We start from the raw sequence: 18,068 nt of genomic DNA, 5'->3' as shown, positions 1-18,068 counted from the left end.
TATATATATATATATATATATATATATATATATATATATTTTTTTTTTTTTCTTAAATCAAAGAAACAAGACAAGATCTTTGGTAATTTAATGACAAAACAGAACAACACAACACTGTTGGAGCTTAGTTAAATGAATCATGATGTGTTAAATATGACATCCAGCTGTTTTGTGCAAAAACAAAGCAACAGTTTTAATGGAAATGGAAGTTTTTCATGTAACACAAACATGAGAACTTGACAGTTTCACTGTCAGAAAATGATTCAATTCCTAACAACTAACATGTGAGCAGAGCTATTACATCATCATAGAAGGCAGACTTCTATCTCAACAGGAAGACAGGCTTCTTCTTCTGACACTAACCTTTGCATAACTTGTCTGAGAAATCTCTAGTCCAAACGCAGGACATGATTCTGCTCACACATTATTAATACCGGTGTATAGATAAACTTTACTCCATATTACACACAACAAACAAACACACCCAGTCACACATATAGTCCTAAAATGCCTATTTTTGAGGCAATTCACACTTCCGCCATTCAGTAAATTTCAACAGACTAGTCTCTTGCAAAACTGTCTTTGCCTGTAGAGAAATTAAGAAATGAAAGCCACAGATGAACAAAATGACCAGGATTGCTTCAATAGAGAAAGGACAACCAGCAGAAAAGTCAGGAGGAGAGACAGGGTTGATGGAAGCTGACAGCTGAACGCTGTTTAAAGCAATTTTACCTAAATAATAAAAGGTAACTTCATTGAATGCTGCTTGTTTAAATATGAAGGTAAATATTCTCTTAATCTGAGCTAATGCTAACGCTAGCGATTATAACTGTGTCCAATCTCCGGGAAAATAAAGGTAAAAAAGGATCAAATTAATAGAAAACTGTTGCCAAAAATATGACAGTGACTATTTCCAGGTAATGTTATAAAACATGTTTGGCCCTAGATTTTTTTTATTTTTTTTTTACTTGGCCGCTCTTATTTTGAGAGCTGAAAATACGATAGCTGCTCTTAACATTTTCACTAAACCAAACCATTCATTTTTTTACAATTATCCCCAAAAATATCCCGTAGAACAACAAGTACATTTCTCCTGGGAAGGGATTAAAATGCGTACGGGGAATGCAGCAATGTGAGTCTTTGCCGAAGGTGTTAAATGTGGCCATCATGAACTTCTTTCGGCTTTTGTGTTTGATCGCACTTGAAATACGTGCAAAAAACATCAGCCAAAATAGAAACTGGTAGAATAATATCGACTCAAATGAAAAGTTGATATAGTTGATTGGAGGATTTGTATTTTAAACGATCTAAGAGAGGAAAATCAACAGTAAGGTAGGATATTTGTCAGAAGACTACTTTCCATCACAATTAGTAAGGTTACCTTTAATTATTCGTGTAAAAATGTGTTTCACAACGTTCAGTTGTCAGCTTTGCCGGTAAACCGAAAGTTACAAATCCTATTTACAGCCGTGTCGACCTTTTGTCTGACGTCACCGTGAAAAGAGTCTATTGTAGAATGAAGGATGAGTTCTACAGAGAGGAAGTCTGAAGGCTGTCCAACCGTTTCAGCTCAACAATGATCACACGGATGTCCGCAGGTGCAAGAGTTTCACTTCCTGTTTAAGGCTGGTGTGAACACCGAAGGACCTAAAGTTAGATCCGTTTGCTAGAAAACTGCTAGATGTTTGTTTCACAATCAGTCCTCCTCAATTCACTTTTATGATTCAACTTTACTGCAGAAATTACACTTTGACTCAGAATAATAAAGTTTGATATCAAAGTCAGTTTCACCAGTTACTTTTATGTTGTTTTTGAGATTCAACAAATTAGGAGCATGGACTTTTTTCTGACATGACCTCAAGGTGAAACAAACATCTATTTTATTTATTTATTTTTGCTAGAAAAACAGAATTGGCGCAGAATGGAGGCCGCTTCCATTCAGTACCCATGTTAACCTCAACCCTTGTTAACCACAATCGAGGCCGAGAGCAGTTGGCGACAAGTCAAGATGAACGATGTCAAATAAATTATAGAAGCTTTAAATAACCCCAGCTGAGCAGAAGCGCCTGTGGCTTCGCGGAAAATACGCGTCTGGTGTAAACGGAAGGTGATTCGGCGCGCCTTCGCTTTGCGGCGCTTCAGCGTGCAATGTGAACCCAGCGTTACCCCACTCAATAACATCATTGATATTTGCAGGTCAACTATATTTACACATAGCTGCCAGTGATCTGAAAATACATAACATCGGTTTTATAGCTTTAAAATGTCTTGCTAAACAAAAAGTACTTACATTTAAACATAAATTGCTGGCATTACACTACCTACCACTAGATTTACGTCACTGACATGATGCTATGTGACACAGGAAGTCTTTTGTTTTGAAAGGAAGTCTTGTGAATCTATTTTCTCTTAAAGGCAAAAAATAATAGTTTATTTATCTTTCTTATAAAAATAACAATACCATAAATACAAAGTCTTATTTTTCTAAAAGGATGTGTGGCTCCCACTGGGTTTTAGTCAGTGAGAAATCAGCCTAAATGGCTCCTTAAGTAGTAAAGGTTGCAGACCGCTGATGTAGAGCAACAGTTTGGAGGACGTGAAGCATCTTCTGTGAGGTTGATGGAGTTCACATCAAGCTAAGCAGATGAGTAAATGTCATTATCTTTGTGACCACAGGGGGCGCTGCTGGGTGGAGCTGATACGGGGAACTGGATTACAGAGTATTTTATGGAGTGGTCTTCAGCCTGAAATGACAAAAGACAATTGTAGACGTAGTGCATACAGTGTTCCTCATAGACACAGCTTCTCCTTCATCTTTAGCCAACACAGATCTGATCTCCATCAGTTTATCCAGAATACAAGTCTGTGTTTTTAATCTAATGGCTGTTCTCACACTACCCTCTGACCTGACTTGGACTAGGAAGTGAAATGTAAAGAAATGTCTTATCAGGTCTCTTTTTATATATTTGGAGCTCAATAAAAATGAATACGGAAATGAAAATGTCAACTGTAAGATCACTGAGAAAGTTTCCCCAAAATGTCCAAATAGCAAAGAAAAGAAAGAGAAACATTGATGTGTTGTCACAAGTTCTGTAAACTGAATACCACTGAATTGACACACAACTTTAATTACAACTTCTTCTTTCATGTATATTTTCAGATAAGGTTAAAAATCAAATCCCCAAATTACTGAAGACTGTAACTCACTTTGTTCTGAGGACAGTCGGCGAGGCTGTACACGTCTGTGCTGTCCGATCTCTGGCCATTCTTATATTTTACGTTAGCGTACACAGTAGATATTCTCACAGGAGACGACGCGTTCTCCCTGATCTCCTGGTTTTTCTGCAGAAAAAAAGGACTTCAAATTTCTCGTTTGATTTCATCAATGAAGAATGAACAACAATGACAGATTCAGACTCACCAGATTGATGTTAGCATACTGTGTTTCTGAGGGAGGATCTAAAAGGCATAGAATATAGAGAATTAAATGCAGAAATGTTTACTTTAGCCACTTAAACTTCTTTTTTTTTAATATTAGTGCCTATAAAGTGACTGGTGAGTGTATTTTACTAAGGACATGGAATAATCTGGATAAAATTGTGTCATTCCACCTTTCTTGACCAAAACACAATACCTTAAATACAGATAAAAAAAACTGGACAACTGCTTACTGCAGATAACTCTTCTTTCACGTCAGTGTCTTTGTGAGTGTGAAAAATATCAAATATATGCTGTCAAAGGAATATTTCTTGTTATGTGCGTTTGCTCTTAGTCTACAGGAGACGCATGGAACAAAAATGTACCATATAAACCTGTATGGATGAGGGTTCTGTTTGATTGTGCTATATTTGGGCACGGTCAACATTCCTCCTGATTTTCTCTCTCAGATTTCTCTATAATCTGTTGTACGTTGTTAGATTCCATTTGAGGTTTAATTTAAAGTCATCATTGCTGTTCTCTAAAAGACATATTGTGGGGTTTTTTTAAGAATGTACTAAGAACTAGCAGAAACTTTAAAACATCTGCCTAAAAACTGTGAACACAAATAGATCAATTTCTGGAAAAGAACACAACATGGAATGAGTCGGTGTCATGTTTGGGAATCTCAGCTCACCCTTTTTCTGTTTGGATCTCCTGCTCCTGGTGAAAATCAGCAAAGCCACTGAAAACATGAAGATCAGGCCCACCAGAGTCAGACCCACATAGAGCAGAATGCCTGCAGAACATGGAGACAAATGTATTCAGTTCACAAACGGGATCGTTTTTATGGCTTCTGGGTCATTCCTATGGCTCCCTTTTCACCGAAGACTTCCAGGGATCAGCTGGCTGGATGGAGGACTGATACATGGAAAATTAGGGTTTGTTTCTCAGGGGGCAAAATGAGCTTCATCTAGTCTGGGTCCTTAGGCCAGACCATTTGTGCTAATGTCTAACTGTGTAGCCACGAAGGGGCCAAAGTCTGGTCCCTCCTGTGCCAGTCCCTAGCCTGGACTTATTACAGGGCTGTGTCAGGAATGGGATTTGACACAAAAATGTGAATGAAAGCCGATTGGCTTTGGTGATCCATGAAGGGACAATCCAACAACGACTTCCATGCAACCATCCAGAAAGCCCAAACTTCTCCATCACAAACCACAAAAGAAGTCTTCACAGATTCCTCACAGCCTTTAGCTTTTGAGCCATAAGTCAAGGAAGGAAGACATATTGGTTGGTACATGGAGTAGTCCTTTGCTTTCTTAACCATAATGGACAGAACCCTTAAAGATGTTCCAGTTCATCTGTCCCATTTACACATTACCTTCATCATTTTGAGCAGAACACTAAAACACATGAAACTCTTCCCTCTGGGAAAATAAGTCACTGGAATAACACTGAAACCAACCGTCCAACATCACAGATTAAGATTTCACAAAAACAATTTTAACATTTCATAATCGGATCCTCAGACCGGCAGCCTCAAATCTGTCTGCCAACCATTGCAGCAAGAGCTTGAGGTCACGGCTTATATGACCAAAGAATTGTGTCACCTGCAAATGCCGTCTTTTAAAGAGGACCACTAATCAATTTAGCATGAAACATGAGTCCAGAGAGACATGATGGAGATGAAACGCTGCAGGGACATGTCAGACAAGACCGTCCTGAAACATGCTTTAATAAATCTGAAGCTGCAAATCGTTTTTGACTCACACAATCTCAAAATCTGCAGTCAGCTTTAGAGACTGAAGACAAGACATTCTTTGTGTTTGAAGTTCCCTCTTTGTGTACCATATGTAGCGTTTGGTGGAGGACTGTTGACTCTAATGCCTCGTTTCCACTGAGCGGTCCACATCAGACTGGACCAGAATGGACTTCTGAGCATTTCTATTACAAAATTGACCCGTTAAGCTGAACTGACTGGTACCATTTGTGAATTCATGTTTTATCCTGTTTCACTTTATTTTATTTTTAACAAAGACAATGCAACATTGAACATTGTGGTTTTAAACTGATTATTTTATAAATGCTGACTGCTTCCAAAGATAACAATATTCATAATATTACTATACCTGATCTTGGTTTTTGGTTTGTGGTTTGATGTGAGGTTGATGTGGAGTCTAAACTCTTTGTTGTTGATTCTATTGTTGTTGTTATTGTCATCGTCGTCTGGACTGAAGATATCTGTGTAGTTGGGGCTGAAGTTACTGAAGCTGTAAAAAATCAAAGCAGATGAGATTTTTAAGCAGAACTATTAAAAAAATGACAACAAACTTGAATTAAAAAGACACAAATTTTCACAGAGAGGATCAAACTCACCTTCTCTAACAAGAAGTTTAAAGTTGTCTTCTGAATTTGGAAACCAGTCTTCTTGTAGCTCACATCTGTACAAACCTGAGTCTGACTTTCTGAGTTTAGTGATCGTCACATCTAGAATACTTGATCCAATAAAGCGGTATTCATATTTAATGCTGTATCTTTCTCTCTGATCTTCAGATCTATATGTGTCTATGAGAATGTTTCCTCCTTCACATGTTTCCTTACAGAACAGCCTCCTGTCCCCTGAAAATGTGAGTTTACATCTAACAGTGATGTCTTCTCCTTCACGTCTTGTATAGATGTTGGTTTGTGCATCAACCAGAGAGTCTCTGTTCTGCAGAGCTGCTGAAAAGAGGAACAGTCACAGTTAAGATCTCCCTGTAACGCCGATGAAATTCTTCTAAACATCTTAAAAAATAAAACTTCACTTTACACTTAACTGGTGACAGAATCTCTGGAAAAATTTTTAAGACAAATAATTTAATAAAATCAAATCAACTTCATTTATAAACCAGAAAAACAAGAACAGTTTAACATTTTAAAAACAAAATCTATTAAAACAAGCATTATAGCTTTAGTTGATTTTAAATAATGAACATGAAGTTGAATCACAAAGATGAAAATCATGAAACAGAAACAACAGCAGAAAGACGGACAGTTTACTCTGTTCAACAAAGAACTAAACTGCAGAACTAAGAAGGAAAAATAAAAGATAATCAGTGAAATAAAGAAATTTACTCACTCAGGAACAGACAGCAGATCAGACTCGGACAGACTCTCATGATGGTGAATGATGGAGTTTTTCTGCTATTACTGGTTAAAACAGGAACTTCTGTTTCCTTAAAGCTGAAACTCCTCCTTCAATTACACAATTTCACCATTCTAGCTCTCAGCAAATCAGATGTGATTCTTGTGTTTTACTTTATAATCATTTGTAATTTGATCTGTTGTAGCAACTTTTGCGATCCATTATTTACCTACATGGTCAGACCTAAACCTCTGTATCATCACTGCAGTTTTAATACTCAAATAGTTTAATACTAAACATTTTAAACACAGGAAATCCAGCCCGTCTTTTGAAAAGGAAACGTTTCTTTATCACTTTTATGTTTCCATAGTGCGGATGGAGGGGTCATTATAAACATTTAATGTTTTCTGTAGGTCACTGAGCAACAACTTATTTTTAGGGAGTTTGTTTCACTTCCCTCTATGCAGACGTACAATGATCTACATTCTTATTTTCATACATCCTCACTGAAACGTCCAAATGTGTTGATCTAAACTTCATCACCACCATAAAAACACAGACTGTCTGCTGTGGAGACTGAAGCACTAAAGCAAAGAAAAATCCTCTGAGAGTTTTTCAAAGTAACTTTTGTACAGATATTGTGTAAAAGATCTCATGCAGAGAACATTTAGAAAGACAGGAAAGACCACAATTGATATATTTCTATATGGACAAAAAAGCAAAAGAATAAAAGATACGGAGGGTGTTTTAGACTTTTTAAGGAGTTTCAATCTCACAAGTTGATTTTTTTTTTTACGATTTGAAATATTTTTTCCCTTGAAAATCGTGTTCTAAAAAAGAACGGTAAAAATATGGTGTGAACATTTTATTAAAATTTGAACCTCTTTAAAACACAAGATGTTCCACTGAGAAATAGAAGAAACTTGTGTTTACTTTAACATTAAATAAAACATTTAGATGACCTTTTATCATGTTCAGGGCTGAATCTTCCTGTGAGCTCATTGGAAAGCGAATGTATTGCAGTAACGTGACTTTTTTCTGGAACAAAGTAGTTTGAGGTCCACAGTGAGTAACGTTTTACTCACCGTCTGCTCAGTGACTTGTTTGTTACAACACAAGTCCCTCTTGTGCAAATCCAAGTCAAGCCTCAAGTATTAAAATTCATTAAAAAAATATTGAAATGTTCTTGTCTTAAATTGCATTAGGTTTAAGGGGTCACATTAATGACATTTGGTGGTTATGCACTCACTGTCAGCACCAGATCCCCAAACACTCACTGCAAAGAGTTCACATAGGAAGAGTTTAATGATAATTCTGGTGGAACAAACACACTGCATCCTTAATCCAAAAGGAAATGTCAGGAACGCCATGAGGGAACGACCGGTAGACAGTGAGGAGTGATATGAGGACGAAGGAGCGTGGAACAGTGGGGATGCTAAGATTGAGCTTGGAACGTTTTAAAACTTCTGCAATACTTCTGTTTCAAAACGTTGTTCTGAGCTCTGATCCAACTGGGGAGGTCATGTGACCGTTTCCTTTCTGTTGTGTCACCAGCTGTTCCGAAACCTCTCACTTGTGTCTCTTTTTTTCATTCTCTGCTGAAATAATAAGTCAATGAAAGGAACAATGTGGCACTGGGTTTCTTTTTTTAGTTTGAACTTCACATATTCATCATTAATCATTATTGAGACTTTAGGCTCAAAAATAGTCAGAAGGATTAAGAAGTTACGTGTCTCTGCAGCCTCCTCAGTGGATCCTGAAGAGACTTCCAGCTCAACGGAGGAGAAATGCTGCTTCTTCTGACACCTTTGCACAATTTGTCTGCATAACAGATGAAATCTGAAGCTCAAGACACATGTCATAAATTCATGATGACCTGTCTCTTGAAAAACCCACCATCCCTGAAGAGAAACTAAGAAACAAAAGCCACAGATGAAACAACCTGAGCAGGATTTCTTCACTGGAACATTAGAGAAAGGTGATGGTCAGCAGGACAAACGGTGTTGATGTTTGTAACAGCTGTTGGGTTTGCTCTCATGTCCTGTTAAAATGATGTAACAGCAGAGATCAGAGGAGGAGGAGCATCTTCTGTGTGGTTGGTGGAGTTCACATCAAGCAAAGCAGATGAGTAAATGTCATCATCTATGTGACCACAGGAGCTGGATGAAGAAGAGTCTATTGGACTGTAGAGTATGTTGTGGAGTAGTCTTCAACCTATATATATAAAATAAATAAAATAAAAACAAATGAGATCACAATGTTAGAGGTTTTCCATAAAGTTTTGCCCACAGACACAGCTTCTCCTCTCTGTCCTTGGAGGGTTTTTTTTTTCTTTGGTGGTGATGGGGGGGTGAGGGGGTATGCATTTCTGATTTGGATGAAGTTTGTCATCACAGACTCATCGTCACACACTCCTCTGCACTGACCTGGCCTTAGAGCTGGAACATGGAGACTCTTCCCATTTTTCTCTACATCTTAAATGATTAAAATGAGTAAAGAACTGAAACTTTTAATTCTAAAAAGCATGTACATTTCTGAAAAGTCCACAGAGCCCATCTGGTACCAATTAGTACATTTATATATAAAAAAAGAAGACAAGGATTGATAGGATCCACATTATTTATCCGGTGTCACAAGTTCTATACATTTTTAACACAATTTCTACACAGTTTCAAATTAAAATGTAATCATTTTGAATTTATTATACATAATTTGATTTACAAAATGAGTAAAAACTGTTTCTCTATCTGGATGCTAAAGGCAGCGACTGACGATCCTAATTTCTCCTGAACATTGAAGCCAAAACAGAGTTAAATGTTATTTCCAGACATGTATTTTTGCTCACGTTGTTCTGAGGACCATCGATGAGGCTGTACACGTCTGTGCCGTCTGATCTCTGTCCATTCTCATACTGTACACTAGTGTAAACTGTAGATACTTCCACAGGAGACGACCTGTTCTCCCTGATCTCCTCGTACTCCCGGCAGTTCTACAGGACAAAATGAGTTTGTAATTCTCTTCTGGTTTCATCAACGACGTATGAATGACACAGATTCAGACTCACCAGAGTGATGCTATCATACAGTGTTTCTGAGGGAGGATCTAAAAGACGTCAAATTTAGAGAAGTAAATGCTGAAACTGTTAAAGTTACACAGCAAAATCAACACTGTCAATTCAACTCAGATAAAGGGAAAAATATGCATCTGGGTCCAGTCTACACTGAGTTATAAAAAACACTTTCAGAGTTAAATGTTTGACACAGGATAGAATTGGAACAACTATCTTTGTTTGTTAACATAAAGAAAGAAGTATTTTTTGAACCAGTCAAAAATGAACATTACCAATATGTTTTTAAACACTAAATAAAGTTATGATTATTTTACTAATTATTAATTGTAATCCGACACACAGGCGTGCATGTGAGTCCCGTTTACACTCACTGCTGCCTTACACCGGCAACAACTTATAACCACCAGGGCGATGTAGAGTTCAGAGTCTTTCTTTTACCCCAGAGACACTTTGGGGAAGAAAGGAAGACAAACGGGTCACAGTACAGGAACCAAACCTTCCATCTTCCATTCAGAAGTGGACTCTACCTCTGCACCAGAATCACCCAAAAATATGCAACTTCAACTGAGCCACATAAACACAAGCAACACATAAATACTGTCTTGCAAAAACCAAAACACATGTTACACAATATGACAAATTTCATTCCAATCTTTTTTTTTAACTCAAACACATGAACTTCACATAGATCAAGGAACCAAACAACTGTCATAAATACATTTAACTTATGAGTTTAGACTGTTAGAAACTTATTTCATGACGTTATTTATTTTTAGAACATTGTCATACTCTTATCATGTCATTCTGTCTTTCTGAACAGGAGAAAAATATATAATTTTCACCATTACAGTTGAAAGTAAAAGAGAGTATTAGCAAAACTCTGAGAACAGCTGACTGAAAAATGTGAACCCAAACACAGTAAAAGATCATGTATATGTCCTGGATAAAATATCGACAGGAATCCTCTGGTTGTGGAATATGAAGCCATAAAGATCAGAGTTATTCTGCAGCAAATGAGTGGGAATCTCAGCTCACCTCTGTTCTGCTGGAATCTCCTGCTCCTGCAGAAAATCAGCAAAGCCACAGAGAACATGGAGATCAGGCCCACCAGAGTCAGACCCACATACAGCAGCACATCTGCAGAAAAGGGAGACAGTTTTAGTTTAAATCCTGTGAGGTCAGAGGACTATCTTTATAAATACAGTCAAACACAATCACACTTTGTTGTAACACGTTGTTTGCACCCGGGGAAGTTTGTGTAAAGAATTTGTTTGTAGATTCTCTGCAGATCTTCTCGTCTGGACTGAATTCAGGACACTTCAGTTCTTTGATTTCTGACATTCAGAATGGGGTTCTGATAATAAACTGTCCTTTAGATGCCAGCACATCATTTTCGTTCTTAGAGCAACATTATTGCATTCTCTCAGCTCCAGTGTCATTTCACCACTGATCAATAGAGACTGTGCTGACCTACTGTCTGTGTGTGGTATGAGAGCTCCACTGCCACAGAGAAAAAAACACTCCAGAAGATCGTCTCCAACGCCCAGAAAATTATTGGATGCCCTCTCCCCTCCCTGGATGATTTATACAAAGAACGCTGCAACAAAAAAGCTAAAAACATCATCAAGGATCCATCACACCCAGGACATGAACTGTTTGAACTGCTGCCTTCTGGGAAAAGATACCGGACAACGAAGTGCAGAACCAATCGGTTCAAAAACAGTTTTTATCCAAGAGCAATAGTCTCTTTAAATTCAACTTAAAGGTTCTGCGCAATAATATGTATGATGTATGCGGAATGGGAGATGTGTGCTTGGTTTTATTGTTATAGATAGATAGATAGATAGATAGATAGATAGATAGATAGATAGATAGATAGATAGATAGATAGATAGATAGATAGATAGATAAATAAAAGGTGCAGATAAAATGCAAATACAATAAAAACAAAAATAAAATAAAATGTGCAGTCAGCAGTGCCTGTTATAAAACCTCATGGCAGTCGGGATAAAAGACCTCCTGAACCTCTCTGTTCTGCAGCGCAGAGAGATGAACCTCTGACTGCGACTGCTTCTCTGAGAGGCCAGGGTCATGTGCAGTGGGTTCTTTTTGTTTTTCAGAATGGCCTCCAACATTCTGCTGATTTTTCCCTCCACCAAAGTCCCCACAGAATGAACCCCTTCGCCCACCACTGACGCACATTTGTCCAAGAGTTTTTGTAGGCGGGTTGTGTCCCTCGCCGAGATGCTGCTGCCCCAGCAGACCACACCATAAAACACTGCACTGACAACGACTGACTGATAAAACATTTGCAGAATCTTATTACAGACATTAAAAGATTTGAGCCTTCTTAAAAAAAAGAGTCTGCTCTGACCCTTTTTAAAAGAGGCATTTGCCTGTACAGACCAGTCCAGTTTGTTGTCCAGATGAACCCCGAGATATTTAAAAGAGGGAACAATCTCAATGGTGCTGCCATCAATTTTTACAGGCTGATGTTTCCTTACCTTCCTGCTAAAATCTAGGATCATCTCCTTTGTCTTGGTTGTATTTAAAAGGAGTCCATTGCATTTGCTCCAGGTGATAAAATCAGTGATGACCCTTCTGTATTCCCCCTCATCCTCATCCTTTACACACGCCACCACAGCTGTATCATCAGAATACTTCTGCAGATGGCATAGTGTGGACATGTGTGCAAAGTCAGCAGTGTACAGCGTGAAAAGGAATCTTTTAGTATTTATATTTATGTATTTTAATAGGAATATCTTTTAAATCCAGCACTTGGACTTTGTTTTATACTTTTATACTCTTAAAATTCTCTTCTATATTTTATTGTTACTGCTTCTGCACCAAGGAAGGGGGATTGCTTTTAAATTTCATTGTACAAGTGCAATGACAAATAAAGTATATTCATTCATTCATTCATTCATTCATTTATTCATAATGGACTTGTGGAGCCGAGCAGGAGCTGTGGGCTGGGGCTTCTGGGAGATGAAGTGCATTAGTATTCTGGTGACTGTTCCCACTGGTGCCCAGAGGGGGAGTCAGAGCTCTGACTCCTGACAAGTTCAGTTTAACTCTTTGACTCCTGATGCTGTCAAAAATAGTTTTGTGGTTCAGAAGTTTGTTTGTCTCCAGAAAGACTGAAAATCACTGAGGATTCACTGCTTTTACATGCAAACATACACCGGACTCAATTTGGTTTAAGTTCCACAGAAATACAGAGGAAATATTTTGTTTTACTCTCATAGTTTAATCTTTAACCACTTTTGATTCAACTAAATTATTTTATTATTTGAAGGTCAGAAGCCTGAGTGAACTCTGTTCTTCATTCACCTCTGTTGATGGTTTAACAACAACAACATTTAAACAATATTATTATAGTATAAATGTACCTGTATTTGTGGTTTTACTTTCATGCGAGGATGAAGTAAAGTTTAAACTCTCTGTTGTTGATGTTGTCTGTCTCCCAGCAGATTCCATCCATTATTTACATACATGAGTGGGAGAGGATAAATGGATTTACATACATGGTCTGTAACAGATCTGAACCTCTGCATCATCACTTCAACTCCAATAAGAACATATTGAGGAGTTAAAAAAAAAAACCTCTTCAAAAGTTTCCTCATCACTCTTGAGTCGTCATTGTGTGGTCAGAGGAGCGTCATAAACACTCATTCACTCTGTTCTGTTGTCGGTAGGCTGAAGGTCACTGAGCGTCCTTCTATGCAGACGTACAATGATCTAGATGATTTTCTCCCCACATTTTGACTGAAACGTCCAGCAATAAGTTCACCTGAACCTCATCATCGTCATAAATACAGAGACTCTGTCTGCTGTGAAGACTAAAGCACTGAAGCAAAACGGAAAACTGCCAAGAGTTCTTCAACCAAATGATTTTTGCAGACATTGCAAGATCTCAGACTGAGATAACTAAAGACCACAAACCGCTTTGAGAACTTTCAGAAGAAACATGAATAACTTCATGCAAAAAAACAACCAAGCAATAAATATTTGAGGAATAAAAACAGTTTAAAAATACAAGAGGAGTGAGTTTGTTTAGTCTTTTTAAAGGAGTTTCAAAAACACATTTGTTGCACCATTTGAGCTCTTTTAATCTCCCATTCTAAGTCATGTGATTTAGTATTCTTGTCGGTCAAGTAGTTGATTTTTTAAACTGTTTAATACTTTCTTACATGTGTGAATTAAAGAAAGCTAATGTAAAATTTACCTGACGTTGTTTTAAAACCAAAAGTTCATTATCTGTAAGGTATTAGAAGTCCTAAAATGTTGCACTTACCAAATTGTCAGTGGATGGCAACAGATTTAATCCATCCTCCTGGAGAGAAATGCAGTCAAATGTCTTCCAAACGGATCCAAAAGGCAGGAGAAGAGATTTCTATACTGAGGATGTGCAAAGTAAGAAGTACAACAAGCCTATTGGGACAAACTTCTTGACCCAAAGCACTTTAGCTTTCAAAATAAACTAATTGTGTTGAATTTAATTAACTGTGTTCAGTTGTTTTTAAATTACCATTATTTTATTGATATATATATATATATATATATATATATATATATATATATATATATATATATATATTTATATATACAAGTGTTACCTTGTTGAAATTGATTAATGGGCTTAATTTTGACATTAAACTATTACATGAAGTCTACAACATCACTTTTTCATTTCTTATAATGCATTCACACCGAACACCACAGGCGTGTCAAATTCACTTCTGCAGATTTTCTTTTGACGCCTGTCAAATTTACTGCTCAACACCTAGACAACGCCCCGCCCATTCTGCTCACCTGCCAGGTATTTAAGTCAGAGGAAGCCTCACCGAGGCAGGCAGAGAGCAGAGCAGGAGGCTGAGGAGCTGAGCTTAAGGTTTAGGTCCTCAGCAGTCTTACACTGCTGGGATTTGTTATTTTAGTTTGGGGTTTGACGTTGGTAGTCTTGATTTGCGGGCTTTGTTTGTTTCTTTTTAATAGTTAGATTTGGGAAGGCAGGGAGCTGCTGACTCAGACGGTCGACGTGGCTGAGTCAGAGTCGTGTCCCTCTGTCTCCCTCTCCTAGTCCTGTCTTCTTGCCTTTTTGCTGTTTTTCTGTTTTGTCTCAACAGGTGTGCTGGATAACAGGGACTCCTGACACGCCTCCAACTCATCTCTACTCAGCCTGGCTTATTTAAGACTGTTTCCACCACCCTATACTTGTCAGCTAATGTCTTGTGTTATTGATCCCACTCCCGTTAAGAGAGTACACTGGTGTTTTCTAGTTCCTGCCTCTGTCATCTTCATCCTCCAATCTGATTGACCACTTGGACACCTTTTTTACTGCACTGACCACCACCCATACCAGTTTCTGGATTTTATTCACCTTCCTCGAAATCAACAAACTTTTTTCCCTTCATCAAGCACTTTCCTCCTCCTTTCATCATGACTGCACAACTAAAACCAGAAAAAACAGAAAAAGAAAAGCCTCAAACTTCACAGGTACGAATTGTAAAAAAGCATTTTATGTTTGCAGCTTCATTAGAAACAAGTGTTATTGTCTTCAAGTAGAGACTTTCTGCAATGTGTAAAAAAAAAAAAAAATCTAAAAATGCAGAAGTTTTTTTTTTAAGTACAGAAAATTGTGACACTCTTTTCAGAAAGTCAAACAACCACAGCCACAAAAAACACCCTGATAACTCTAAGCTTTTGCCGCAGACTTTCTGATGTGTCATTCTCTATCATGGGAAACATAGAGAATGACACATGATTTTAAGTTGCTGTTTTCATTCCTTATATTTACAGTCTTTTTTTTCATAAGTGTTTCCTTTGTTTTCTGAGAAAATACAGCATGCTTTCCCTTATTTGGCTCAAAACTCCTCTGATGGGAAACAGCTGCAGCTCCAGTAAAAGAATGTGAAAGCAGAAGTTAAGCTTTCAGCAGACATGGCGGTGGAGTGGACCTTGTGGTTTAACTTCTGTATTCATCTTAACACTGTGACGGAAGAGTCAAAAGATAACATTGTTTTTCAGTAGTCAAGTCATCTGAGTTTCAACACAGAACTTATTTTAAAACTTTTTTCTTGATCTTTTCTTCATTCTGCATTTTTATTTCTACGAATTTGGTTACTCCTAAGAACTTCTGGGGGTTAGAGCGAGGGATCTTTTTTTTAATGCTGTCATGTGATTATTTATTTTTCTTGTGAATAAATCAATTTTAATTGCAAAGACTTTTATTCTGATAATTGCTGTGTAATTTTAAGGTATTTTCAGCTACAATCATGACATCGTGGTACAGTAGAAGATCAAATGACTACTGAAAAACTAGCATTATGAAGTCAACCTATAACCAAGAAGGGGCGTTTTTATTTACAATCGTGAGCAATTAAGACAAAAGCAAGCAAAAGAATAAAACATCAGATCCAGAGTGCTGAGATTTAACTCATAAAAATGGTAGGAAGCCTTTTCTTCGCAATCCAAAAAAATATTGACCACAAACATCTTATTAATACCATAATACATGTTGACAAACCTAAATCCACAGTTTTCTGTCCCGTTCAATCATCCCTCCACACACCCCGTTAGTATAGAATGACAAACGCCTCGTCCGGCTTACATGATAGATGATAGCTTTGACGTTGTGATCGTGTTTGTGTTCGTTTTGTAAAGAACTACAAAGTTGGACATTGACAACGTCACAGCAGCAACACGTACACAATGGTACACAGACACCAAGACATGCACTGAGAGCAATGGAAGAGCTGAGTTCAGATGAAACATTCATGCAAGTAAACAGTTGGGTAACATTTTAGATTAGGTGTTGCAAAACACTCAACCTGTTAACAAAGAAAGTCGATGCATTTGTTCAGCTTTAAAGAAGTTTATTAAAATGCTCTTTGTAGACAACAGTCTCACTTTAGATGGTAATGAACCTTACTAAGTATATTAATAAACCTTATTAGACTTATTGTGCTAATAAAATACTAACACCCCATTAATGATGCTTGTTAATGTGCAAACAAAGCTTGTTAAGGAATCTTATTATGAAGCGTAACCACATTTTTTATTGCACTAAATAATCGGGATAATAATAATTTTACACCACTACTTTCTTTCTCCATTTCTTGGGTTTGATTTGAGAGCTCCTTCAATTAATAGAGGTGTAACTTTATACTGTGTTCACACTGAACGACAAAGGCAGCCAGTTTCACTGTTAAGTCGATGCAACAGACACAACTTGAGGGGATCTGAAGTCCTGTGGCGCGATTTAAGTGATGGAGCGGCACGACGGTCTAACATTAGCAAGACTTCAAATTGGACATCGTGGCCTGAGTTCAGATATTTGAATTTCTGCAGGTCAGCGCGTCGCAACTGCCAATCAGGAACTTGGCTTTGGACACGTGATGTTTTCAGTGACTCGATAAGTGGGTAAAATACTAATTCAACACAAACATCCTGAACTAAACGCTACTTCCTGAACCCAGAGAGCTGAGAAAATTCCTTTCTACTTGATCACAGGCAGATGGTGAGTCGATTTTAGAAGATCAGTTGGGTATATGCTGGATTACAGCGGATATTTCCACAGACGATGTTCATCTGTTTCTGTCCTCCTCCCTGATCTCCTCCTGCTCCTGGTGGTCCTACAGAGGAGTTAGTGTTGTATTGATCTGCTGCTTTTAACAGAATGAATGAGATTCACACAGATTCAGACTCACCTGTGTGACGGAGAAATGCTGCATTTCTACTGAAGGTCCTGAAAAACATAAAGAACATTTTCCAGAAACTGGAATCAGAAAAACAAAAGTGAAGAAAAAATAATTATATTTACATCCTCAAATACCAATATATTGACTATTACTATTACTACTACCGACTATCGCTACTATCTTATCTCTTTTGAGTTCTTCTGTTTTCTACAAAATTACTTTTTTTGTGTCCTAAGATGTTTAAGTTTGTCTGAGTATGACCTGCAGACGGAGACTTTTACTGGGTTTGGTTCTGATGGAGGTTTCTTCATGTTCTCTTATTTAGAACAGAAATGTCGAGCTTAAGTTCTGAAGGGTCGTGTCCTGCTTGATTTTTGACTAACCCTGTCTGTTCAGCTTCCTGTCAGCAAACCATCTAATCTTGATAATCAGTAGGAGGTAAAGGAGGGACATAAGTGAAAAACCTGCAGGACAACAGCCGCACAGGACTGCAGCTTTACTCCTAATTTAGAGGAAGCTTTTGTTGCCTTTGCTCTCTCAGTTAAAAATCCTTTGATGATGGAATCTGGAACCAAGAGGATCCTTAAAAAGCTGAAATGTATTTAGTTTCTTTTTATTCCTATGATATTTTTCTGTTGTGTTTTGTTGACAGCCTTGTTGTGAACTGACACAATGTTAAAGGGTTAGTAATGTGGTTGTGGGTCATTTTCGGTGTTAACTGTATTTCGCCTTATATTTACCATTTCCAAATGTT

At 37.6% G+C, this 18,068-nt stretch overlaps 1 protein-coding gene and 1 long non-coding RNA gene across 3 annotated transcripts in view; both read right to left on the bottom strand.

Annotated features, from left to right (window-relative positions):
- Window positions 1-72: 72 nt before the first annotated feature.
- LOC112159780 lies at window positions 73-14,018 on the bottom strand. Of its 2 annotated transcripts, XM_036212904.1 has the most exons (11): window positions 13,909-14,018; window positions 10,647-10,748; window positions 9,606-9,643; window positions 9,387-9,530; window positions 6,536-8,755; window positions 5,794-6,138; window positions 5,547-5,687; window positions 4,115-4,216; window positions 3,422-3,459; window positions 3,208-3,342; window positions 73-2,744 (listed from the first exon to the last, which is right to left on the bottom strand). In XM_036212904.1, the coding sequence occupies exons 5-11, from the start codon at window positions 6,573-6,575 to the stop codon at window positions 2,637-2,639; spliced, it is 909 nt and encodes a 302-aa protein (XP_036068797.1). In that variant the 5' UTR covers window positions 6,576-8,755; window positions 9,387-9,530; window positions 9,606-9,643; window positions 10,647-10,748; window positions 13,909-14,018; the 3' UTR covers window positions 73-2,636. The 2 variants fall into 2 exon arrangements, with proteins under 2 accessions (XP_036068797.1, XP_024149823.1); XM_024294055.2 differs by lacking the exons at window positions 9,387-9,530; window positions 9,606-9,643; window positions 10,647-10,748; window positions 13,909-14,018 and having other exon boundaries at window positions 6,536-9,369.
- A 520-nt stretch (window positions 14,019-14,538) lies between these two features.
- Window positions 14,539-18,068, bottom strand: part of LOC112159781 — a 40,765-nt gene continuing 37,235 nt past the window's right edge. The window contains exon 3 of the long non-coding RNA XR_004948225.1: window positions 14,539-17,248. This is a non-coding gene — a long non-coding RNA (uncharacterized LOC112159781). The remainder of the gene's footprint in view (window positions 17,249-18,068) is intronic.

This window comes from Oryzias melastigma, linkage group LG7, assembly GCF_002922805.2.
Source record: "Oryzias melastigma strain HK-1 linkage group LG7, ASM292280v2, whole genome shotgun sequence".
In the NCBI taxonomy this organism is placed as follows: Eukaryota; Metazoa; Chordata; class Actinopteri; order Beloniformes; family Adrianichthyidae; genus Oryzias; species Oryzias melastigma.
Note: the sequence above shows the minus strand (reverse complement) of the source record. Positions and strands in the feature narration are given on the sequence as shown.

Bases quoted from the DNA above. Each gene is read 5' to 3' on its own strand.
- LOC112159780 (XM_036212904.1), bottom strand. From the start codon at position 6,575: ATGAGAGTCTGTCCGAGTCTGATCTGCTGTCTGTTCCTGA. The intron at 4,217-5,546 runs GTATAGTAATAT...CATGTTCTGCAG, and splicing joins AAACCAAAAACCAAGATCAG to GCATTCTGCTCTATGTGGGT. The intron at 2,745-3,207 runs GTGAGTTACAGT...TTGTCATTTCAG, and splicing joins CCGACTGTCCTCAGAACAAA to GCTGAAGACCACTCCATAAA.